Source organism: Pongo abelii, chromosome 1, assembly GCF_028885655.2.
Source record: "Pongo abelii isolate AG06213 chromosome 1, NHGRI_mPonAbe1-v2.0_pri, whole genome shotgun sequence".
Classification (NCBI taxonomy): Eukaryota; Metazoa; Chordata; class Mammalia; order Primates; family Hominidae; genus Pongo; species Pongo abelii.
The window spans coordinates 122531586-122556738 of NC_071985.2; the positions used below are offsets into that span (position 1 = coordinate 122531586).

Sequence of the window (25153 nt, forward strand, 5' to 3'; positions counted from 1 at the left end):
CAGATTCAAGAGGAGGAGCATAGACTCCACTTTTGATGGGAGAAGTATTAAAAAGAATTTGGGGCCAACCAACAACAAAGAAAACAAAAACAAAACCCCACAATAGCCTTGTGGTCTGTGGAATACTTTAGCCTTGGCCCAAGTCCCTGTGACTGGAGCTGTCTGGTGGTGACTGGTGGGGTGAACACGATAATGTACAGGATCAGTGAGACCCCCACACTCTGGTACTCCCTTTCCTGGAGAGAGTTCCTTTTCTGCCTTCCTTCCTTGGCTTCTCTGGATTTTAGGCTGAAACTGTCCTTTGTGAAGAGCTTTAGGAGATGGCTCATTGCATGGGTGATGGGGCCCCCAGAATGAAGTAGGCCCCATGGCCTTGCCCAGGATCGCAAGAAGGAAGGAAGGAAATACTTAATGAGCACCTATTGTATCCCCATATGGAAAGAAGTCAATACTGTATTCCAGTATGAAGTGGACCAGAAGCTCATGGACACCTTGAAAATGTGGACACCTTTCATGGAGGGAAAATGAAGTTCATTTTTCCCTCATACCGTCTCTAAGGAAGAGATTTTATTGTCGTCCTCCTTTTACAGATCAGAAAATGGAGATTCCAGGGTTTAAGTGGCTTCCCCAGGGTGGTATGGTTGGCGACAGACCCATGATTCAAACCACTCATGCCACCCGCCCTGGGGCAAACCTGAGGCAGAAGCAGTGGCCTCGCCTGTCCTCCTGCATGCCCTTCTCATCCTCCTCCAACTGCTCCCTCCACCCAGGGCCCAAACTTAACCACTCATCTCCCCACCAGAAATGACCTGCTGTGTGTCCCAGTTCTGTGTCTCTAAGCTGATATCCCCTCAGGAGAAAGCTTCCACGCAGGAGCTGGTGACTGATGACAAAGATCCCTAACACTCTAGAATCAGCCCATTACATGGGCAGCCAGACTCTCCCTATTCCCCATCAACAAGGGAGGCTTCTGTGTGCCCTCCCCTTTATTTGGGCAGATGCTGTGACCCACAGAAGATGGTAGAGGTACTGTGCCATTTTCCAGCCCCAGGCCTTAAAAACCTGGCAGCTTCCACCTCCTGTCTCTTGAAATGGTCTCTCTGGGGACCTTGAGCCCTTCAGTCAGAAGTCTGGCCGAGTAGCCATGCTGGAGATGCAGCTGTAGGTGCTCACTCTGGCCGGCAGGCTCAGCTGAACTCAGTCTTCCAGCCATTCTCACTGTAGTGCCAGGCATTTGAGTGAATGTGAGGGCAGCTGCCTTGGACCCTCCAGACTAGTTCGCTGCTAGTTGAATATCACTGAGTGACCTTGGTTGCCACCAGAAGAGTTGCTCAGACAAGTCCTGCCTGAATTCGTTACTCACAAAACTGCGAGATAGGATGGTTGTTTTAAGCCACTCAGATTTGGAGTAACTTGGAACACAGCAATAGATAACTGGACCAACATGTGTTATCTCATCGAATCTATTTATTATGTCTGTTTTACAGACTAGGACATTGAAGCTCAGAGCGATTAAATGACTTGCTCAAGGCCTCCCAGGAAGCAGGAAGCTGGGTGGCATTTGAACTTGAACTTGAGAAGTATGACTCTAGAGCTCCTTCAAACCAAAGCCCTTGTTATGCTGCATCTTGGCGGATCTGTGTGCCCCTCCTGGCAGGAGGGCTTGCATCTCAACCAAAAACATTACCTTCAACCAAAAGACTGAATACTTTACAAGGAGTGACTTTTCCAGCACCAGGCCGTTTCCCGGTTTGAAAGATACATGGGGAGATGTGGAGTCATAGGGCCGGGCCCCTCCCTCTGCCAAACTCAGGACAGCAGGGGCTGATTTTATCTTTATTAATCTATAGCTGGCATGGAGCCTGTCCAGGGTGGGTACGTAATAAATGTTTTTTCAACAAATGAACTGACCCACAAAGGAATAAATGACAGAGAGGAGAGGAAGGCAAGCAGGCTGTGATCTGGCGAGAAAAGTTTTCCTGCCATCTGGTGGCTATTCCTGGAACAACACCTTCTATGGCAAGAGAAGAAAATGGCAGGTTCCTTCAGGGTCCTTCGCTGTGTGCGTCTGAGTGCAAGCAGCATCATTCCAGCCTGGAGCTGGGTGGGGTGGGGGTGAGGCCTCCTCCAGGAGCCAGACTTCTTGTTTCTTTCAATGTCGGTGCTCCTAGAGGGTGAGGCAGGAAGAAGAGCTTCCCCAGCCACCAGCACATTCCATTCTTCACAGTGCTGAGTATTCAGTGGGTGTTTAATACATGAATACTTGGGGCTGGAATGTTAGAACAGAGGTGATGTCAGATCCCCTAGTTCATCTTTACCTTCTACTGAAGTTTGCAAAAGGGATAGCTATCTTGAAGAGAGGGGCAGAACTTTAGAATATGCCTGTTCCAGGGGAGCCTACCCCCCCAGCACCCAAGAGAGTCCTGGTCCTCGCTCTCAGACCTCTGAACACTGGCACCTTCCCACCCCTGTCCTTCCCTGAGGTGGGCCTCCACACACCCTGCCCTTGCCAGACTGACAAGTATAGCTTTTCCTGGTAGTCAGGTGGGACAGGAGTTTCCCCTACATGGTCCTCTAAGAGACCACCAAATACCATCCTCTTTTCAGATGCAGTTTCACCTGGAAAAATGTAGACAGCAAAGGATCTCCCTTAGGAAACGGTTGCAAAGATGACAGGAAATTAGACATGTGGAATCGCTGGACCTCAACAGGGCCCTCTACAAGTGCGTGCATTGTTAATACCTAGGACAATTCCTAGGAAAATACAGATATGAACCTGTGCACACTCCCCGTGCTGCTCCTCAGCCAGCCAGAACCCACAACCCCCACTCAGCAGTCCTGTCCACCCATCCCAGTTCAAGCTTTTCACCCCAAAGCTTCCCGCAGGATCCTTGGCCACCCTTCCCTCTCCCTCCTTGCAAGAGCAGGTGAGAAAGGCAAGAAGGGTTTGGTAAGAACAGACACTTTATTGCACACCATGGTGGGGGAGAGAGGAAGAGGGGTCTACGGTGACAATGCCTCATCCCCTCCCCTGGGCTGAGTGGTTTTGACCCAGGGCTCTGACCAGCCACGGGACACATGGACTTGAATTGTTCTGAACTTATGCCAGAACCCAAACTGACGGCCTGGTGTGTATGCTTGGGTCTGTACAAAGCAGAGCTTTCAATTAGAAGGGGCCCTAGGCCCCCTCCCCCAGCCAAAGTCATCGGGCCCCAGTGAAGCAGCAGACCTCACATCTCAGGGCCTATCTGAAGGATCCAGGGATGCTCAGGGAGCCAGGTTCATTCTAACTGGTTTAGTTTCCAGCTCTTTTCACAGTGGGGAGTACTCTGGGGGAGTGGGGTGGGAGGTGGGGGTGAGGAAGGGCAGAAAAGCAGCCCCTCTCCCTGGTAATACTGCAGGCCTGTGCAGTGCCTGGGACCATGGCTCCTGGGCCCCAGCCGCATGCCCACACAGGCTGACTCGGAGCGGGGGTTCTCCTGGCACTGGGAAAGCAGCAACCCCTGCACATGTATTGCTGGAGGGCAGAAGCCGACCTCACTGGCATTAACTGATTTGCCCTACCTGTTCAGCCACCATCTGGGCCTCGGGCTTCATGTTGCCTCAGTGAGGAGGGCAGAAGGCTCCCTGAGCAAGAAGCTGGTGATGGGGCTGGAGGGCAGGCACAGGTAGGGGATCAGGGGACTGTTGACTCTTTCAGGCACATCCCTGCCCTGGAGTTCCCTCTGCCTTCTGGTGGGCACTGTGTGGACAGCACCAAAGCCAGTGGGGGTGGGGACCCTGTGAAGGGACTTGGGGACCTGGTCCTCTCCTGCTACCTCCTGCTCCTCCAGGATTCTGGGGCTGGATCTTAGCTCATCAGGTGACCCCACCTGCCTGTGACTCCAAAGGCGTCAGAAGCACAGTGGGGAGGGGGCAGGCGGCCCTTTTCAAACACTGTCAGGACTGCGTCAACGGCAAATGCAGCAGTGCTATGAGATCCCTCTTGGGGTCTCGCCATCTTAAGAATCCTAGTACTTTTCCTCTGGAGAAGAGCTAGCGATTCTACTGGGAACAGCAAGAAGCTGACTGGTAAATAAATTTGAGGATTTTTTTTTTTTTTTTTTCCCTTAACGCCCTCCTTCCCTGTTTCTGGCAAACCCAGTGGTGTGAAGGCAATGAGTCACCAGCAAGAAACACATGCCTTTCCCCATAGCAGGGGGCTCCCGAGGCACCCTGCCGGCCCTGAGGCTCCCGATAGAGCCAAGAGGAGGAGGAGGAGGCAGGGGGAGGGAGCGTGGTCTTCAGGAAGGTGGTGAACACTGGGAGTCACAGATCAGCACGCTACACACACCCACACTCACGTATGTGCACACCATACACACAGCACGCACACACACACCCCGAGCTCTAGGCCCTACGTCTAACACACAGCAAAGACACAGCAAAAGGCTACAACGAGCACTAGCGCGCCCACACCTAGCAAGCACACAGCCCCAGCTCAGCCCCTCCCGCTGGGGCCTGGCCCAGCCACACGCTACAAAATTAAAAATATATCAAATATACAATGAAAATAGATCTGTACAGCACTGAGGATGAAAATAGTCCACCAGCCACAGTATAATATTGGGTTTGTCATTTAACAGCATTTACACCCACATGTACAGAGTGAATATACAATAGAAACAGAATATATAGAAGAGTATATATAGTAGAATGTCTCTCCTGGGGCTTTGCTTTTCCTGTTGCTAATTCTGCTTGGGATTTGGCAAGGGGCCAGGTAGGAGGTGTTGTCAGGTGAGGGGGCCTATGGGGGGATGTTGTGCCCCAAAAGCTCATCTCTTTGGGGAGATGTGGGTCTCTCTCTCCCCTCACTCAGGAAAGACAGGTAGGGCAGAGGGGGCTAGAAAGGGGAAGGTGTAGAAGAGGGATGAGTAAGGGAGATGGCAGGGTTGGGGGATAGACCGCTCCCAGGCTTGGGGGAACAGTAAGGAACTCGGGGGTGAAGGAGGGGACCCTGATTCTGGTCTGTCCCTCCAGGTCCTAAGAGCAATCTGAGCCACAAGAGTGACTTGCGACCCTTCGTGAGGGTGTCCAGGTTGAGCACTGTGGCCCGTTTCTGCCCTGCCCACCAGAGCTCTCAAAGATGGAGCCAGTATTCCCTCCTTTCTCCTTCCTTTCCTTCCCTCCCCCACCCCACCCATCCATCCATCCATCCATCCATCCATCCATCCATCCATCCATCCATCCATCCATCCATCCATCCATCCATCTCTCTGCAGACATTTACTCTTGGGTCAGGTTCCTCCCTGGCTGCACTCTGAGAATGGGTTCTCTTCCAGAGGAGGCCCTGAAGGTAATGGCAGGTGGGGTCGCTGTTGTCAGCTGCAGCCTTCTGCACAGGCTGGCCTCCATCCTGAAGACCAGCCCTTGCCTTTGGCAGCCTCTACTGTCCACAGCACTGCCTGTGGCACTGGCTACTATGGGCCAGGAAGGCTTGAGAAAGGTTTCCACGGTGTCTGCACATGATGTGCACACTGGGTGGCTGTGCTTGTGTAATAAGGAGAGTGAGTGGCGGCTCAAAGGGGCAGTGAAATTCTCTGTCTTTCCCCAGGAATGAGGGTTCCTGGGGATAAGCCCCTGAACTCTGGGGACCCCTGTTCCAGGGGAAAAGCTGCCACTAGACAGAACATTGGACCCCAGGTGAGGAGGGAGGGGAGTGTGCTTCACAACTGTGCTCCAAACCATCTAATTTGTGCTAGGAACCAACAATTTGTGCTCTGGAAACCTCTCCTTGCACTATCCTTCTCTCTCCAGGAAAGAGGCAGAGGCCACCACTGTGGGCTGGGGAGGGGTGCTGGGGACAGGGAGATGGCTAAGCCCTAATTGAGGTGAGGAAGGTTCTGGTCCCGGTCACTGCACTCCCAGACAAGATGCAGGAGCACACACCACCCACCCCAGGCAGGGCTAAGGACATGGGAAGATTCCACCCAGGGACCAGGGCAGAGGAGGTTCCTCACCTTCTGCTACCAAGGCTCATGCTGAAGCTGAGGGCAGCACATACTTCAGAAAACAGAACTTGGGGCTTCTGCCTAGGCCCTCCCAAGTCTGAGCCCTGAGCCCTGGCACACCTGCTCCCACCCTCCGCCTTCAAGCAGGTAGCCTCTTGGACCAGGAGCAACCCCGTCTGGGCTGGGCAGGATGGTGTCCTGTTCTCATGGCAGAGTGAGCCAAAGTCCGCTCTCCTTCCCCGGCCCCAAGGCCTCTCACCACCACCATCTGGCAGTTCAGGGAACCCCAGAGCCGTAAGAACTGCAGGTGGCAAGTTACAGGGAGAGAGGGAGGTGAGCAACTACTGCAGTGGCCACTTGGAATCTCCCATGGACTGGGAAGCAGGACTGATGGGTTGTTCCAATTACATGGCTGCAATTTGGCGGAGGCTCTTGGAGGGCTAGATGAGTGGGGTCCTAAATTGGGAAACAGAGCTGCTTCCAGCCTCCTGCTCAGGGCTAGGGAGCAGAGTCTACTGGGACTGAAGAGGGGAGTGAGGCAGGGCAGACCCTCTCTTCTTGGGCAAAGGGCCTGGCCTGGGCCTGGTGGCCACCTCAAGGAAGAGGCCAGGCCTGGACAAATGGGCAGGTTGAGCGTTGGGGGGAGAGGCGGGCAGGGCTGGGGCAGTGGTCACAGCTCCGACTCAGGGGTGCTGGCCAGGAGGTAGCCGCTCCCATAGCGTCCATTGGGGTTACCGCTGGTCTCCAGGGGCGATGTGCTGCCGGGCCCCAGATAGGAACGGTGAGTGGGCATGGGGGAAGGTGCCTCACTGGGCACCTTGCTGAGGATGAAGCGGGTCTCATCGTTCTCCTCCAGGTTGGAGATGTCCTTCATCATGCGGCCCTTCTTGTAGGACACGGAGAGGGTGTTGGAGCCATCAGAGAGCAGGTGGAAGTGCCGCAGGACAAACACCACAGGGATGGGCAGCGTCGCCACGATGATGAGGGTGATCAGGAGCGCCATGGCCCAGTTGGGGAAATACAGGTAGCGCTCGGCAGCCTGCGGGTGGGCTGCCTTAAGGGCTGCTGCCGGCACTGTGACAGCCCTCCCCTCCCAGGCCCTCAAAGACTGCTCTCCTGCCCTCACCCATGGCCTTCCACTCCTCTCCCCTCCCACCATCCCGGCCAGGCACAGCCAAGGATGGGGGTGTACCTGGTCACCTTGGTGAAAGGGTCTAGGGTGGTTTCTCCTATTATAAAACGGACTAATTCCACTCCACAGGCATGGAGAGAGAATATGGGTTAGAAAGACTGGATAAGTGCACTAATCTTTCTGAGCCTCGGTGTCCCCATTTGTGCTACAGGGATGATGCCACTTCTGTCTTTGGGTTGTTGTAAGATTGAGCTTTAGGTGTGAGGCACCCGGCAGGGCCTGGCACATAGCAGCTGCCCTAGAAAGGTGTATCCCTATCAGTGGTTGCATTAAAGGCCTGAGAAGATGCAAATGTCCCTGGGGTTTGGGTCCCCACCCCTCACCTCCTCCTTGATCCAGGCGCTGTAGCCCGGGGGCGTGACCCCCAGCTGGATGATGCTGGCTGTGGTGAGCACAGCCATGCATAGCGGAGACACGAACTTCCACATGTAGAAATAGAAGCGGTAGGGGCGGAAGCCCAGCATCTCCGTCAGCTCCTGCATGAACCTGCCAGGCATAGCAGAGGGTCCAGCAGTTGGCATCCCTCAGTCACACCTCCCTCTTCCCTCATCACCATCTCCTCCAGAAAGTCTTTGTTTCCCAGTCCCTCCCTCCTGGGCTCTTCTATTCTTCACATTCAGTGCTCATTGTGTGTGGTCTGGCTGGCCTCTGGGAAGGCTCTACTGTCCTCCTCTAACCTCCTCTGATTCCGTCACATCATACCCCACCCAGAGATATGACAGGGCCCACCAGACACACCCTGGGCAGGTGCACGTCTGTTTTATGTATAGACAGCTTGTGTGTTCAGGGAGTGCCTAGCCCTTTCACACTGGCCTGGCTGAAGGCTCCCCCTGCTGGAAAAGCAGTAGAAGTGCACTTCTCTAGAGTCCAAAGGTAGAGAGCTGCGCTGACTCAGGGGTTTCTCACCAAGGGGTGAGCAGAATTCCGGAGGGCAGGCAGGCTTGTGCTTGAATGGCATACAAAAGAATCATCTTTACCTCAATAACCCCTAACTGAAATCTTGCATTACTTTCTATTATATTATGAATGCAAGCAAACACAGTAGCATTGACAATACCTGTGACTGTCACCAATAGATTAAATTATATTTTCATATTACATCCCAGTTATTGAAAACATTGAGTCATCGTTGATTTTCACCACTACTTCAAAGTTACCACTGTTATTAGATCTATAGCTAGATCTTGTAACAATGCATTAAAAATAAAGTGCTCATACATTACTATATCACAAATTTTAAACAATATTTCGCTATTTTTCGATATAATAAGTTTCTTATATAACCCTACACATTTTATCTTATGCATTTAAAGTAACATACAGGGACATCACCAGACTGCCGAAGGAGTCCGGGATACAAAAATCAGCCAGAGTCCTTTGTGGCAGTGTCTTACAGCCCTGGCCCACAGCGGGTGGAAGCAGAGGAGTGTCCTTCCCCCAACTCCCTGTCCCCTCCTGTGCTCTCCTAGGAAGCAGACGGCCCCTGTGAAAGAGCCCCACTGCCAAACCAGGTCCAGGCATCAGGGAGGGTCAGACCAACTGGGTTAGTGGAGGTGGGTCTTGCCAAGGACAAGGACAATGTGATCATGGTCGATGCTGAGTGAGTCAGAGAGACCTAGTTCTAGAACTCCTGGGAATACGTATTTGCCCTAACATGAGGGATGAGGCCAAGAGTTTACAGTAAGTGTACAACTGCCCTAGGCTTAGGCTGTGAGACCCAATCCTTTCTTAGAGCTGAATCCTCTTACCCTGCACGACCCCAAACTTGGGGCCAAAATCACACCTCATCTCATACCCTTATCTAGGCCCTTACAATTGTGAACCAGGCTGCTGAAGTCTACATGTTCTCTGAAGGCAAGGGCCTCTTGTAGACCCATTAAGCCCTTCACAAAAACTTAACAGAATTCTGAAGAGTTGGTACCCAGGAAAGGTGCTGTGGTAATTTAAGGATGATGCCAGGACCTGTACCCAGGACACCCAGTCCTCAGACTGGCTCTGTTTCTCCCTGGACAAGTGGCCTTAGGCAGCCATGTCCTTGCACTACGCCTCAGTTTCCCTAAATGATCTGTAAGGGCACTTTCAGCTCTGCCATTGTGACTCTATGATCTGCCTCTCCAGGGAGTCATGATAGGACAGACCCCTCCTCCCGTCCCACCTTTCCCCCATGTTCCTCTTACTTCTTGGTTCCATAAATCCAGGCCACAGCGATGTTCTCAAGGATGACGATGAGAGTGAGTGGCAGGGTGGCCGAGTAGTCATCGAACATGGTGACAAAGTAGTTTCCAGAGCGCTGGACGAACAACAGCCCCACGAGGAATGCAAAGACACAGCAGCCCACTACAGAGAGCCGGGAGGCCGGTTTGGGGACAAAGGTGCAGGGTGGGTGGGGCCCTGGGGGTCTCGGCGGCACCCAGGCCCCTCCCATCACATCCCTCCCCCAAGCATGCCTGCAGCCCTCCTGCTAGCAGGCCCAGTCCTGAACGAGGGATCCAGATGCTCAGGTTCTGAGCCCCACTCTACTAGTAGGGGAGCACCTGAGGAAGGCATTGTGTCTAACTTTCATCCCATGCCTCTGCCCCAGCACAGTGCCTGGCCCGTGGCAGGTGCTCTACTTAATTGCTGTATTTAACTTAAATGATTCATCTGATTGTTACCAGTCTTTTTCTCCACCTCAGTTTCCCCATTTGAGAACAGAAAGATACCCCGCTCTAGGGATGCAGATGAGAGGTATCCCTCTATGGGCCCTAGATCAACTCAGCAGACCCCAAAGGGAACTGTGGACACAGCCCGGGACCGGAGTGACAAAGATGGAACAGGGCACAAGGCCAGTGAGCGCCCCTGCCCAAGACAACTCAGCACCCCTGCCCAAGACGACTCAGCAGGCCCTTGGGGAGAGGGGCAAGTGAACTAACAAAGGGGCCTAGATGCAGGCCTCCCGGCTCATGTTTGCTCCAGATTTCCAAGTAGCTTTCTCTTCCTGGCTTGTGAGTGCTAATCACTGAGTGGCACAGCCAGGCTCCAGCTGTGTCCCAGTGTGGGGTGGAGCCTTCTGGGTGTGGGGTCATGAAGGACCCAGTCAGAAGCCAGAATGGAATTGTTGTCCACAAGGGCAGCCTGCAGAGCCTGGGCATGGGGGCAGGGAGGAGTTACCTGTGAACATCTCCTTGGGCACCTTGAAGGTGTCGATGATGGGCGTGGTGATACCCGCCATGGTCCCGATCATGCTGCCCAGGCCCAGGTTGATAAGCATCAAGAAGAACATGACGGACCAGAACGGGGAGGCGGGGAAGTGCGTCATGGCCTCAGTGAAGGCGATGAAGGCCAGGCCTGTGCCCTGCACGGACTGAAGGTGGGGTGGAAAGCAGGGCCTGTGAGGTCACCCCTCCCGGGGGAGCCCACCGCTTCCTTCCCTCTGCCCTTCGAACTTTTGGAATAACTATTCCCTCTTTCACAGGGGTTCCCACCTCCACCTAAATCCTGTTGGTTTTGGCCTGTTGATTTCGAACTTTAGAAGGCATTGGAATCCCCTAGAGGTAGCTCAAAAACACCAACTTGGGAGTTCACCTGTGGGACCTGGAATCTACAGGTTGTACTAGGAGCTTAGGTGATTCAAATGAAGATGCTCACATTTAGAAATACACCCAGCTCAGGACCCTGCTCCTCTAAGATGTCTTTCCTGATTGCTCCAGCTACACTGTGGCCGCTCCCAGCTCAGAACTTCTGAACTGCAGATCTTCATGCAGTGGTCTCAGCCTTGGCTCTCAACGGAAGCACACTAGAGCCTTTAGAAACACTGACACCTGGGTCTCACCCCAGGGACAATGACTGGATGGTCTGGGGTGAAGCTGGGTGTCGGAGTTTTTTTTAAAACAAACAAAAAAAATGCAGGAACTCTAATGGGTAGCCAAGGTAGAGAATCACTGCTTTAATGCTTGGGCCATGCTTGTGGGTCCGGTGACCACACACTGCCCCCTGTCACTTACACGTTGCCCTGTAATGTTCAGTGATTGTAAGGGAACATTTCTTCCCCACTAAGTGAATGTATAATTCTTGTCATTTGAATGCTATCGGAGTTGTATGAAAACACTGCTATAAACCTAGTTTTATTCAGAGAACCAGGCCATGCTCATGAGAGAACCAGGCCATGCTTCAGAGAGTGTGAAAAGGGGAGGTCCTTTATGCTGCCAGTTACCTGGGGAAGAAACCAGGGCAGGGGGCCCGAGATTGGGCTCTTTTGCTCTTGATCCCCAGGGAAAGGGTCGGGGTGCAGGATGCTGCTCCCTCAGCATTAGGATGGTACCGTCCAATGGAGCTGACTTTTAACATGGAGCCCAGGGAAAGCACCCCCTTCCTTCCCCGGTCCCATGAAGGACAGGCTTGACCCAGGCTGATGGGAGCTGGCTCTGCCCCATGTGAGCCTTGGCTCCAGCCTGGTTCCCAAGATGCTGTGGGTATGTCCCTTTCCTGTTACCCCTTCTAACAGAACAGTCATTCTGAAAGTGTCCAGCTATGTAAGTATAAATAGAAGCAAGGTGTCCTAACTTGGGCCTGAGCATTGAGGAGGAGTCAGCACCCCCAGCACCACCCTAAAGTCTAAGTGTCATCACGGCGGTGAGATTGGAATGGGAACAGGTTGGGGAGGGGCAGAAGCATCAAGAGGTGATTCTGAGCATGGGCTCTGGACCCAACTAACTGGATTTGGACCCAACTAACTGCCTCTCTCACTTACTAGTTGTGAGACCTTGATCAAGCCCCCCATCTCATAGGCTACTCATCTGTAAGGTAGGGAACGATATGAATACTCAACTCATAGAGCTGTCTTGAGCGTCAAAGGAGATAGACAGCAATGGGCAAACACTAACTTCAACACTTCTTTGATGCATACCATGTCTAGGCACTGTTCTGAGTACATTACCTATGGCAGTGACTGATGCACGAGAAGCCCACTCAGTAAATGGAAACATCGTCCCATACACTTACTGTGACTTCTGAGAGGTGTGTGTCTGCCTTACTTCTTGTCTAGGCTCAAGCCTACCTCTGGTCAGGGACTTTGGCCAATACCTTTCTTCCCTTTCACTCCCTCTGGACACACAGCAGATCCTTGCTTACCAAGTAAACTAATGACTACCTGTCAGCATCCTAAGGCCTGAGCCCAAGCTCCTGCCGGCCACAGCTGCTCTCTGGGTTCCTGCCTGTCCTGGGAAGGGCAGCCTGTCCCCGCACCTTGTCCAGCTCGTCCTCCAGAAGGCAGGGGTCAAGGCCCAGGGCTGAGAACTGGTCCTCCTTCACGGTCATGATGACATTGTACATCTCCATGTAGTCCTTTGTGGTCAGGTGGGAGAAGTTGACGTGGGGTGGGATGAGGTCCCGGCTCAGGACGTTGGTGTTAAGGTACCCTAGGATTTTCTCAGCATTCCTGCAGCACAAAACCGAGAGGGCCAGGTAAGAAGGCAGGGGTGGGCAATGGGTGAGATCCTGGAGGCTCCTCCCAGGCACCCAGGTGGGACCCTCATGGGTCACTGACAGAGGCATCTCTGAGCTTGTCCTTGTGGCCCAGAGCTGGGGACAGAGAGTGCTCCTCTGATCTCCATTCCGCAGCCTGAGTGGAGGGGACCTCTCTCCCCATGCACACCTGCGCCCCCACCCCCGCACACTCCCAGGTAAGGTAGACAGAGAGAAGGAGGGACGGGAGGAGAGATGCCACCTACTCGACCACACACTTCTCATTCATGATGTTGGCCTTGAAGCCCAGCACAGCAAACACCACAAGGGTGGCCAACACTGACGTGAAGAAGTTGATGAAGGACACCAGGGCGGCATCGAAGTGGCAGTTGTTGTCCTGCTTGTTGTAGCTGGAGAAGGCAATGACACCACCAAAGCCCAGGCCCAAGGCAAAGAAGACCTGGGTGGCTGCCTCCCGCCACACCTGGGGGTCCAGCATCTTGTCCAGCTATGGCAGAAGACCAAGGCGAGGAAGAAAAGAGACACAGAGAGGATGGTTTTATTCATGTGCACACCCCCTTTCTCACATGCACACCCCCTTTCTCAGCCTCAACAGAGTTCAGAGGCAGCAGCCCATAGTGGTAAGAAACTGAGCCTCAGTTTCCCCAATACGCAGATCACAAGAGTATCAACTTCAGAGGATGACTGTGAGGCCTTGGTAAGACAACATCAATGCTGAATGCTTACATAGTAATTTAACTGCCACCATGGCTTCCCATGCAGACATCATACTAAGGAACATCGTCAAGGCCATCGCATATGGTCATGTAGTACATAGCTCTAGAGAGTGCCATTCACTTGGACTACAGTGTGACAGGTGCCTCCTAGAGTCCTGCAGTGAACAGCTTGCACAGCAGCACAAGAAAACTGAGAATACCAGAATCTCCACGACGCCTTCTCCACCTCAAACTCCTCTACCTCATGAAAGGAAAAAAAACCCAAACCACCTGCTTTTCCCCACCACCACCCAACCTGAAGCACAGAACCTAGACAATTCCTGGAGAAAGGGCCTCCGCCTAAGCTTCCATCTGCCCTCACACCTGACAGGAGCCTGAACTGCAACAGCATTTGGATGGCATGGAGCAATTTCCAAAGCCCCTTTCCAACCTATTTTCCTTTTACTGTTTGTTCCTTGGGGCAGGGACCAAGCCTTGGACCCAGCACAGAGCTTTAGAGTCTCAGACAGATCCAGATCCAAATCCTGACTCCCATCTTTAAATGGCTATGAAGCCTTCGGTAAGTGGCACTGACTGTGTTATGAGCTTCAGTTTACTCATCTGAGAAAAGGGAATAGTAATAGAGTCTCGGAGTGAATGTGAGGATCAAATGTAAAGCAACAAGTAATGCCTGTACATAGCGGCACTCAATCCCAACAGAATGACGCTGACCTCGTCAGGACAGGGTGTTTTGTGTTTTGCGGGGGTGCAGGAAGCAAGGATTACTATTCACATTTTTAAAGGGTAAACTGAGACCCCAAAGATGAAATTACTTGCTCAAGGTAATGGAGCCGGTTAGTCGGGGCAGAGTGATAACTAAAATATAGATATTCTGGGCCAGGCCCCCGCCCCCGGCCCCAGCACCAACTCCTGACTCAGTTTTTCTATCACCTATACTCTCTAAAGCATTTTCCCCTGCGACCTTTGCTGCTGAGGTGAACCTAAGTGACCTCACTCCAGACAGACTAAGGAGGCAAGGAGCCAATTAAGAGAGTTTACTTCCCTGTGGTGACAAGCCCTGTGTGGGTCCTGGCCCGGCTGCCCCTTCTGAGTACCTGTGGTAAGTCCTCACCTGAACAGTGAGGTGTTGGACTTTAGGGTCCGTCTGGACTTTAGTTATCTTTAATATCACAGCCCTAAATAACATCCAGGACACAGGGCCCACCTGCCACCATCTCAGCAGCTTCCTAGGCATGTCTTAACTCCTGGCAGCACTCCAACAGCTGAGATGTTGGCAAGCTCAGAGGGCTGGCAGAGCAGTGAGGCTGAGGGCAGCACCCCCATGCTGAGAGGAAAGAGGTGGGGGACGGTAGTTGAGCCTTTGAGCTTCAGGGCCTGGGCACAAATGGAGACCCAAAAGGACTGTCTGATCAGACAGCACGTGTACTCCAGGGGAGATTAAGGTCCCCCATCCAGCACAAAATAAGTAAAACCATCTTTAGTCCACCAAGAAAGCCCAGAACCCAGGCCTTAAGGATCTAAGGGCCCCTTGGCATCCATGAGGAGACCCTCTCCCCAGTCCACCCCTGTGTACTTATTAGGTATAAGGTGTCAAGGCCTCCCTGTGGTAATGACATGTAGCCACTCATCCATCAATCTCTGAGCACCTGCTGTGGGCCAGGCCTGGTGCTAGGCGATGCAGAGGCCATGGGGAACAGAGGCAATCAGGGTCTCTGAGTTTACATTCTAGTTGGAGAGAGACACATTGGTCAAATGATCCCACGAACAAATGTTAAATTGCAAATGTGACAAGGGCTGTGAAGGCTGGGCACCCAGTGCTCGGAGAGCCCATAAGAAAGGGATTTGAACAAGTTGGGAGGCCAGGCAAGGCTTCCCAGAGGAAGGGGTCCTCAAGCTGACATTTGAAAGCTGATGAAAGCGAGGCCACACGGAGAGGGAAGAGCATTTGGGAAGAAGCGTAGACAGAGGTCCTGAGATAGGACAGAGGATGGTGTGTAAAAGGGAATGGAAGGTGCCAGGGTGGCTGAAGCAGTGAGGGCGAGGTGGGGGTGGCACAGGCAGGGCTGGGACAGGAGAGAAGTTAGATCAAAGGCCTGTACAGATCCTGTCTTCACCCTAAGAAACCACCTAACCCAAGAAGCCACCAAGGGGTTTAAAGAAGTGGGGACACAATCATGTGCATTTCCAAAAGAAATAAGTGGATGCAGCAGACCTTTGAGGAAGCAGCTTCTGGGGTCCAGGCTGGAGGAGACAGTGGCTTTGCTAAGGGGCTGGGTGGTGCCAATGGAGAGATCTTCACAGGACAAACCAAGGAGACCTTCAGGATGGACTGGAGATGGGAGATGCTGGAGAGGGAGAGGCCGAGGTGAGGGCCATGTCTCTGGCCTGCATACCTGAGCAGGTGGAGACGGGGACAGTGGGAGAGGAACAGGTCGATGGTGTTGGGCAGGGAGGATCAGGACATTAGTTCTAGAAAGGTTGAGCTGAATGTGTCTTTAAGACATCTAAAATGAAATGCCAAGTGGTCCGCTGGACAGATGAGCCTGGAGTCAGAGAGAGGCAAGCTGGAGACAGACTTTCTGAGTAGCAGGTGTGCTGGCAGGAGCTGAGGCTGTGGCGGTAGTTACAGAGGGATAAGAAGCAAAAGCCTGCTCCTATCTCTAACACTGAATGCAGGGAAGAGGGAGAGTCTCCTGAAAGGGAGTCAGAGAAGGAGAAGCAGCAGAGGCAAGAGGAAAACCCAGAGCCTGGAGGAGGAAGGGTCAGTGCTGCCAGTGAAAGACCCTGAGGGAGTCCGCACAGGAGGCCGCAGGGGGCTTCAGAGGCTTCCTCAGAGTTGCTCCCTGGCAAGAAGCCAGGGGAAGTGAAGAAAGGAGAGAGGCAGAGGGGAGGAAATGGAGGCAATGTGGGTAAGCAGGTCCTCGGAGAAGCAAGACTCGGATCAGGAGGAGAAGGGCAGTATCAGGAGAAGGCTATGAAATCAACAGAGGGTTGCATTTTTATATGTTGTCTTGACTTCTTTTTTGTTTTTGTTTTCAGTGGAGTGTCTTGAAAAGCTGGAGGGTAGGGATCGGGGTGTGGTGGGAAGCTATCCTCCATAGGACCACCCTTGGGCTGCTCATTTGAGAAAGGAGGGAGGGAGGACAGGATGGGGCAGCTGCAGGCAGGTTTTATGGTCGGTTTCTGTCTCTGTCATCTGAGGGAGTTTCTTGGCAGCTTCTGTTTTCCCTGTAAAGCAGGAGGTAAAATCATCTGCTGGGGATGAGTATGCCGGAAGGAAGGTCAGAGGGTGTGAAGGATTGGAAGGGTTTAAAATAGCCACAGAGGAGCATGGGAAAGCCAAGTGACCAGAGAAACAGGGCAGGGCTGTCCTGTACTGCTGGGGGCCCACCCCCTTGCATAGGCGGATGTCTGGTTTTTAAAGTAAGATGAAATGTTACCTTCTTTACAAAAGTAATACAGGCCCACGGTTCCTTATCTAAAAGCCCTGGGGGCCGACTGGTTTCGGAATACAAACTTTTGTTTCGCATTTAATTTTAGAAAGGTAATGTGATGCATATGCTACTTAATTACATATCACCCCCAGCGGGGTCTGGGGCAGCACCCTGTAATCAAACACGTTAGTATTTCTGCAGCAAAATATGAATATTCACACTAAGTGAATCAATAAAGACTATAAATACCCTCACATCTGTGCAGGTCATTTTGCTTCCAAGTGAGTTCTGGAGGATCAAAAGCAAACCAAACCAACTTTTGTTTTTCATGGCTATTTGGATTTTGGTATTGTGGATAAGGAAATGGGGGCCTGTACTGTGCCTAGTAGAAATTTGGAGAATAGAAAAGGAGAAGAAAATAATTATAGTTCCACTGGGAAAGGACTTGTGTTAATTCCCATCTCTTGGGTGAGTTTTTGAAAAATAATTTTTCAAGAATGCTCCAGAAATGGGCATAAGGGTGACTTATGCCTGGAAGGCATGCTGGCTGGCCTCCTCTGGTATTCGCAAATATCAATCACAACAGCTCTACCACAATCTGCTGGAGCCTGGGCGCTTCTCCTAGGCTAGAAACCAGCACCTTATGGGAGGGCTCTGAGCAGTTTGGTGAGTTCTAACTAGGAAGAATTATGAAGTTTTCTAAAAGAAGGTATGCTGAGATGATTAAATCAAGTTTAGCCTAAAGCTGCCTCCTTACATATTTTAAGTTTGGCCTAAAGGTTTCTCTGTACATCATGAACTATAAGAAGTGGAGGTGTAAACAGACCGTAGCCTACTCTTGTGCCAATCACTGAGTTTTGGCCAATCAAATGTGGCCAACTGTTCGAACCGACTTCAAATAAGGCAAACGCCAAGCTGTGACCAACCCAGCTGTTTCTGTACCTCACTTCCGTCTTCCGTAAGTCACTTTCCTTTTTCTGTCCATAAATCTTCCATCACATGACTGCACTGGAGTCTCTGAACCTACTCTGTCTCGGAAGGCTGCCTGATTCGCGAATTGTTCATTGCTCAATTAAACTTTTACATTTAATCTAGCTGAAGTGTTTGTTTTTGTTTTTGTTTTTGTTTTTTTAACAAGATGAACATAGCTCTGGTCACGTCGCTTGCATGCTGAAAAATATTTGATGGTTCCCCACTGTCTTCTAGAAAATCTTTTTCCATTCCTTTATGTTCTGAACATTCTACATGCAGGTAACTTACTCCTCTTCAAAAGCATGACGGTCTTTCACACCTCTGGCCTTTGCCTAAGCTGTAATTTTTTCCTGAAATTCCCTTCCTCCTACTCACTTTCTGGTAAACTCTACAAATTTCTCAAAACCCACCATGAATATCATTTCTTCTTTAAAGTTTTTCCTAATTGCCTCTGGTCCTTGAGCTCTCACAGCTCTTGTCAATACCCGCGTCACAGGTTTATGTGTCTCGTCTTCCTTTCAACACTTTGTGCTTAGGGGTGGAGCCCATCTCCTCTCCTGTTTGTATGAACAGTGCCCGGCATGTGTGAGAGAAGGAAAGAGTCGGGAGCAAGAGAGAGAGAGATTAGACAAAAGCTAACCCTTTTCTATGAGTTGTGAGCTGAGCAGGAGGAACCAGACAAGGGGCTACAAAGTTGTACCAGCCTTTTGGGCTAAGATGCTGTCTTCTAGAATAAGAGGATGATCTTAGGACTTCAAACTTCTACTTTCTAAAACATGGCTATTTTAACACTGTCCTCATTTTATTATCCTTTCCTCTTCTCTTTCTTTCCTTTTTTTTTTTTTTTTTGGTAATTATTTCCTTTTTTATCTATGTCAATCATTTTTACAAAAAGGTCCAGACTACCTGTGAGACCCAAATTCATATCATCATTAAGATTTCCATCACACCCTAAACCTAAAAGGTTTAGGATAAATGAAGGTGTGAATAAATTCCTCAGCCTAGTCACACTTCAGGGTCAAATTTCATAAATGGAGACAGCCACTCCTGGGAAGATACCACAATCCCAAACTGCAGATCAGAGCTGGCCCTATATAGCTTGGAGATTTCTTGGAGAATGGAATATTCAACAACTTTGGATAGAACAAAAATTTGTTTGTTAAGATTGCTCTTTTTCCACTAAAAAATTATGGAATATTTATTATAAAATGTACAAAGGTAGAGAAGATAGTGTAATGAATAGCCATCACCCACATACGTATCACCCAGCAAATTGATGGAACCAAATCTGATGTTGATAGGGCCCAGGAAAGCATCTGAGGGTGAACTTGACCTTTGAGGAGAAAAGTGCCTGGTGCAGGTGGTCCCTGGGCACCCTCCCTTCCAGCCTGCAGCTCAGAGGTTTACTCTTGCTGATGGAGATGACCACAGATGCCCGGCGCTAATCTGGGGGTAAATTGAGCCTGGCACCTTCAGTACAGAATGCTTATTGTTCCTTGCATTTAAAGGGGCTCTTTCCAGGATTCCTGGGGTGATGGTGCATGATTCTAACAAACAGCAATAGAAGATGAACCCCTGGCCAGACTCAGAAAACCCTACACCCCTTCCAGGCATCAGGATGTGACTGCAAGAGGAGGATGAGCAATGGGCTTTTCCCTCAGAAAAGAAGGCTCACCCCCTCCTCGGGGTGTCTGCTCTAAAACAGAGGAACAGCTTCCTGCCAATTCTTCAGCATGATGGCTGAACTACTTCCTCACTCAGGGAAACAAAGTGTATCAAGGCATTTGACTCATGGGCATGATGATGCTTTTGAGTCCACAAGCAGCTGCTGAGCCCTAGCCTGAGCGCATGTGTGACAGGAGCACACACCTTGCTTCTCAGCACTGCTGTGCACCTGCTGGTGTGGAGCCAGCCGGGGCCACGAGGCACCAGATGGCACTGGAGCACTGGGCTCCCGCTGCCCAAGAACAGTGTCACCTTCACAAGGGACGAGGATAATAATAGCTAACATTTACCACATGCTCTCCACTTGCCAGGAGCAGTCCTAAGCACTTTCCCGACAACCCCGTTGGGGAGGTGCCACTGTCTACCCCATCTTGCCATTGCAGAAACTGAGGCCCTGAGGGCAAAGGAACTTGCCCAACAACTGCTGAATGATGAGCTAGAGTCTGAACCAGATCGTCTGGCTCCAGAGCCCACGCTCTGGTAATGAGGCTGGGCCACCTTTATCATCCTGCTGAGAAGCCCTCTCTCTAACTGTGGGAGTCAAGAAGCTCCACCCCTAACCTCCACCCCTGGGCTTTCAGAACTTGCAGAGATCCCACTTCTCTTCTCTAGGAGTTGATACACACCCCTGATCCCTCGGTCTCCTTTTCCTCATCCCTGTATCCTGTAACACCTGGTTCTTCTTCTCCAGATGTACCCATGATGTCAGTTTCCTGTGTACCCGCCTGTGATATTTTATGCATATACCAGCAGTATACACAAACACATACATTACATACACATATACATACACGCACGTGAATATGTGTGGGTGTGTTCCTCTTTTTCCTTACTGTCCACACCAGAGTGGTCACAGAACTCTCCACACTTCTGGGGCCACTGCCCTTGCTCCCAGCCTCGGCACTTCCTCAATGTGCTAAGTTGGGAACCCACAGAGTCCCAGAGCTCCTGGCACACTGCCCCCTCTGCTCTTGCCCACTCACAGCCTCCTCCCTACAGTTATCCACCCTTTCTGTGCTTCAGTTTTCCCATCTGCACAGTGGTGATAATGAGAGTACCGACCTCTCCAGGGTTGTTAGGAGGTTTAAATGGATTAATATATGCAAAGTGCACACAAAAGTGCCTGGCACAGAGTAAGCACCATCCATTGTAAAACACAGGCTTGTGGGCCACGCGCAGTGGCTCACACCTGTAATCCCAGCACTTTGGGAGGCCGAGGTGGGCAGATCACAAGGTCAGGAGATCGAGACCATCCTAGCTAATATGGTGAAACCCCTACTAAAAATACAAAAAATTAGCCGGGCATTGTGGCACATGCCTGTAGTCCCAGCTACTCGGGAGGCTGAGGCAGGAGAATCGTTTGAACCCAGGAGGCGGAGGTTGCAGTGAGCCGAGATCGCGTCACTGCACTCCGACCTGGGCAACAGCGCGAGACTCCGTCAAAAAAAAACAAACAAAAACAAAAAAACAGGCTTGTATAATTGCCTCACTGATTGTTAGAAACAGCGTGCTTTCAGAGATGTTCAAATGTGAAAAACTGTCTATCTCGGAGTTGCAGAAGTGTTGGCGATCTCCATGCTGGAGAGTCCACTGCACACTCCTGACCCCTAGCCTCCAGGGGGCCCTTCGTGCTGCCCACACATTTCTCCCATCTCTTACACATTTACTTCACACTCACTCCTCCTTAGCTCTCCAAGTCCTCCTCCTCCCTTCCTGCTCTCAGACGATCACCTTGTCTCCTACTTCACTGTGAAAAATGACACAATCAGAAGAGAGTTCCTCCCCACAGCATCTCACCTGCCAGCGTCCATGCGCCATGGCCCAACCTTTCCCTCCTGCTACTATGGGGACTGTGTGTGGTCCTAGCTGAGGCCAAATCTTTCAGCTGAGCACTGCAGTCTCTTCCTCCTGCTTATTTCTCCTCTCCTATAACATAAACTACCTCCTCTTTTTTGAATTTTTTAAGTGCACAATTCAATCGTTTTTAGCATATCACACTGTTGTGTAACTATTACCACACTCAATTTTAAAACCTCTTCATCACCCCAAAAAGAAAACCCAAACACATAGAGTCATTCCCCATGTCTCCCCCAACCTCCCCACAAGCCCAGTACTAACCACTAATCCACCTTCTTTCTCTATGGATTCACCTATTCTGGACATTTCATATCATTGGAATCATACCGTGTGTGGTCTTTTGTGTTTGGCTTCTTTCATTTAGCTTAAAGTTTTCAGGAGTTGCATGTTGCAATGTGTATCACTGCCTCATTCCTTTTTATGGCTGGATAATATCCCACTGTATGCATATACCACATTTAAAAAATTTATTCATCAGTTGATGGACATTGTGTTGTTTCTACTTTTTGGCTATAATGCACAATGCTGCTATGACCATTTGTGTATAAGTTTTTGTGTCAACATGCTTTCAGTTCTCTTGGATATGTGCCTAGGAGTGGAACTGCTGGGTCATATGCTAACTCTGTTTAACCTTTTGAGGAACTGCCAGGCTGTTTTCCAAAGCCATTATACCATTTCACATTCCCACCAGTGGTGTATGATGGATTATTTTTATCATATAAATTGTGAAATAACACCCTTGACCCCATGGCCCTCTCCAGTTACCATCCCATTTCTCATTTCTCTGCTCCTCTATAGCAAAACTCCTGAGAATAACTGGTATCTATTACTTGTCTCCAATTCCTCACTCCCCTTTTCCCTTCAACCCATTAATTATTAGATTTGTCCTCAGCACTCCACCAAAGTAGCTCTTGTTGAGGTCACCAGTGACCCCTCTGTTGCCAAGTGCCTCGGTCAATTCTCAGACCTCATCACCTGACCTCTCAGCAGCTTTGGACATGGCTGATTGTTCCCTCTTTCTTAAAACATTTTCTTCACTCTGTGTCTAGAATGTCTGTTTGTCTGTCAGCCTGCCTGTCTCTCTCTCTCTGCTCCTATTCTTCAACCTCCCCGCCACCACCCACCCACAGCTATTCCGCCCTCAGCCTCTAAACACCAGGGCCCCAGTGCTCAGCTCTCTTCTCTGTCTTTGTTCATTCTCTAGGTGATTGTGAACCAATCTATGGCTTTAAATTCTCTCTGTTATCCCAGACTCCCAAATGTAGACCTCCACACCTGACCTCGAGATCCATACATCCAACTGCCTCCTCAGCATCTCCATGTGGAGATCTATTAGATATTTTAAGCCTGCCATGTCCAAAAGAGTACTCTTGATGTTCCCCACCAAATCTGTTCCCTCCACTGTCTTCCCCATCTCCATGAATGTCAATTCCATCCTTCCAACTGCTCATGTAAAGGGCCACACTCACCCTTGACTCCTCTCTTCCTCTCATATCTCACAACCAATCCAACAGCAAATCCTTCTGACTCTGCTTCTGAAATGTATCTTCCGTCGAACCAACTCTCATCACTCCCATCGCCATCACCTGGGCTCAAACCCCAGTCATCTCTCACCTGGAGGACCTCCTGGCAGGTCTCCCGGTCCTGTCCTTATTCCCTCAGATTTTCTATAGAAGCCACTTAAGAGGCTTAGAATGATCATCCTAAGAAGTCAGATCATGCTACTCCTCTGCTGAGAACACTCAATGGCTCCCTTTTCACCACAGTTAATGTCAAACTTCTTACCTTAACCACAGGACCCGCATGATCTGGCTGTACATTACTACCGACCATATGTCCTACCTCTTTCCCCTCCTGTTCGAGCCACACTGGCCTCTTTGAATATGCCAGCCACAGCCAGTCTCAAGCCCTTTTCACTCATTGTTCCCTCTGTTCAGGATGGAATGCATTACTTCTAAATATCCACAGTCTGCTCCCTGGCCTCCTTCAGGTCTTCATTCATACATCACTTCTCAGCAAGGCGTTCCTTGACGGTACTGTCCATAATTGCAACTCTTCTCCCCGAATGCCCTAAATCTCCTTTCTCTGCTTTCTTTTTCCCCTTGGCATCAACAGTTAATGACAATTCTTTATCTTATATTATCTGACAACATCTGTCTCCCTCCACCAGAACGTAAGCTCCATGAGGACCAGGAAGTCTGTCTGCTTTGTTCACTGCTGGATCCCGTGACTCGGAACAGTGCATGTAACAGGCGTTCAATAAACTTTTGTTGAATGAATAAGTGAATGATGGTTATTTGGGTTGTTTTCAATCTTTTTCCACTAAAACAAATGCTGTAATGAACAACATTGTACACTGATCATTTTGCTTATGTATGAGTACATCTGTAGGACAAATATGTAGAAGTTAAATTGCTGGGCTGAAGGATATGAACAGTTGTAATTTTGATAAACATTCTCTGAACATTTTGGTGGTTAAAAATCCTACCATAATCTACCACTTTATATTGAGCAAATCACATGATTAATTGCAGGTAGCCCATGCTGACCTGGGTTTTTACCTACATGGAAAGAAAGTAATCAGGAGAAAAGCTGCCCAAGGAATTCAAGAAGTTCATTAGCCATCAACATGAGTTACTGTCCTAACAACGATGCTAGTGGGTCATCATGGCAGCTTGGCCACATTGCATTCATCATACCCGGTAACTGTCTGCTTGAAGACATGGACTGCAAAGTCCAGATCCAATAGCCTGAGTTATTTCTGATGTTGGAAGGCTCTATGGAAGGGAAGGCCTTCCAGGTCATTTAGCACAATCTATGGAGAGCCTATGTTTCTCCCACATGGGTTCTGAGATGCCCTGGCCAAAAACTCTTGGACTCTGCCAGAGGTACCAAACAGCATGACCCCTGGGGATGTCTTTTACATTATAGTCTATATGAATGGAGCAGTGCACAGCATGGGCAGCTAGAACAGTGACCTGGTACTTTACAGCATCATTCTAGGGCAAGAACTTGAAATGGTTCCTAGGACCCCTCATATCTCCCCAATCCTGTGCTGAAACAGTCACAGCTCTGCAACAGTAGTTTGCCACATATAGACTGTCAGGCAGTTGTTTCTGAGAGTCGGCCCATCCTTTCTGCAGATGACTTAGAGGGATTTGTAAATAGGAACCTCACCCCAGCCATCACCATTGGCCTCACTTGCCTGACTCCCTGAGGGGGCTTGGATGGAGCCCCCCAGAGCTTCCTTCTCAGCCAGCTGAGCTCAACTATGCGGTGTGAGATGCGGAAAGGCAGATTAGCAGTAGCGTGCTGGGCTTTTTGTTCCTGCAAAACCTCTCCTGCCCAACCCCCAAAATGTGGGTTTGTTTTTAGCCATTCCCAGGAATATAAGAAGGAATGATTTTAGATGAAATTGTAAGGTAGGGGACATTTCTATTTAACTTTCTACTCTTGCCACCTGGCCTTCAGCCACCAATTTTCATGAAGCCAGTTTATCAGCTGGAGAGCATGGGATGTGGAGTCTGTGGACATGAGTTCAGGTTTGCCTCTGCTTCTTGCCGGCTGTGTAGCTTCAGGAGAGTCACTTTATTTTTATGTTGATTTTTAATTAATTAATCATTTTTTGGAGATGGGGTTTCACTATTGTTACTCAGGCTGGTATCTAACTCTTAGACTCGAGGGATCCTCCCACCCAGCCTCCAAAGTAGCTGAAATTACAGGCACACGCCATTGCGCCTGGCTCCTGGATTTGATTTTTTAAAGTCTCATGAAGACCCTGGCCTCTGCAAATGCCAAAGTGGA

The 25153-nt window shown here is 50.4% G+C and overlaps 1 protein-coding gene and 1 pseudogene across 1 annotated transcript in view; both read right to left on the minus strand.

Annotated features, from left to right (window-relative positions):
- Nucleotides 1–2946: 2946 nt before the first annotated feature.
- Nucleotides 2947–6258, minus strand: LOC100938320 (uncharacterized; annotated as a pseudogene).
- SLC6A17 (solute carrier family 6 member 17) overlaps nt 2947–25153 on the minus strand; it is a 51535-nt gene continuing 29328 nt past the window's right edge. Inside the window, exons 7-12 of the mRNA XM_024252881.2 lie at nt 12891–13132; nt 12406–12598; nt 10333–10525; nt 9360–9519; nt 7506–7668; nt 2947–7029 (exon numbers count right to left, since the gene is read on the minus strand). Coding sequence (XP_024108649.1) covers nt 6661–7029; nt 7506–7668; nt 9360–9519; nt 10333–10525; nt 12406–12598; nt 12891–13132 — 1320 coding nt within the window. The 3' untranslated portion in view covers nt 2947–6660. The remainder of the gene's footprint in view (nt 7030–7505; nt 7669–9359; nt 9520–10332; nt 10526–12405; nt 12599–12890; nt 13133–25153) is intronic.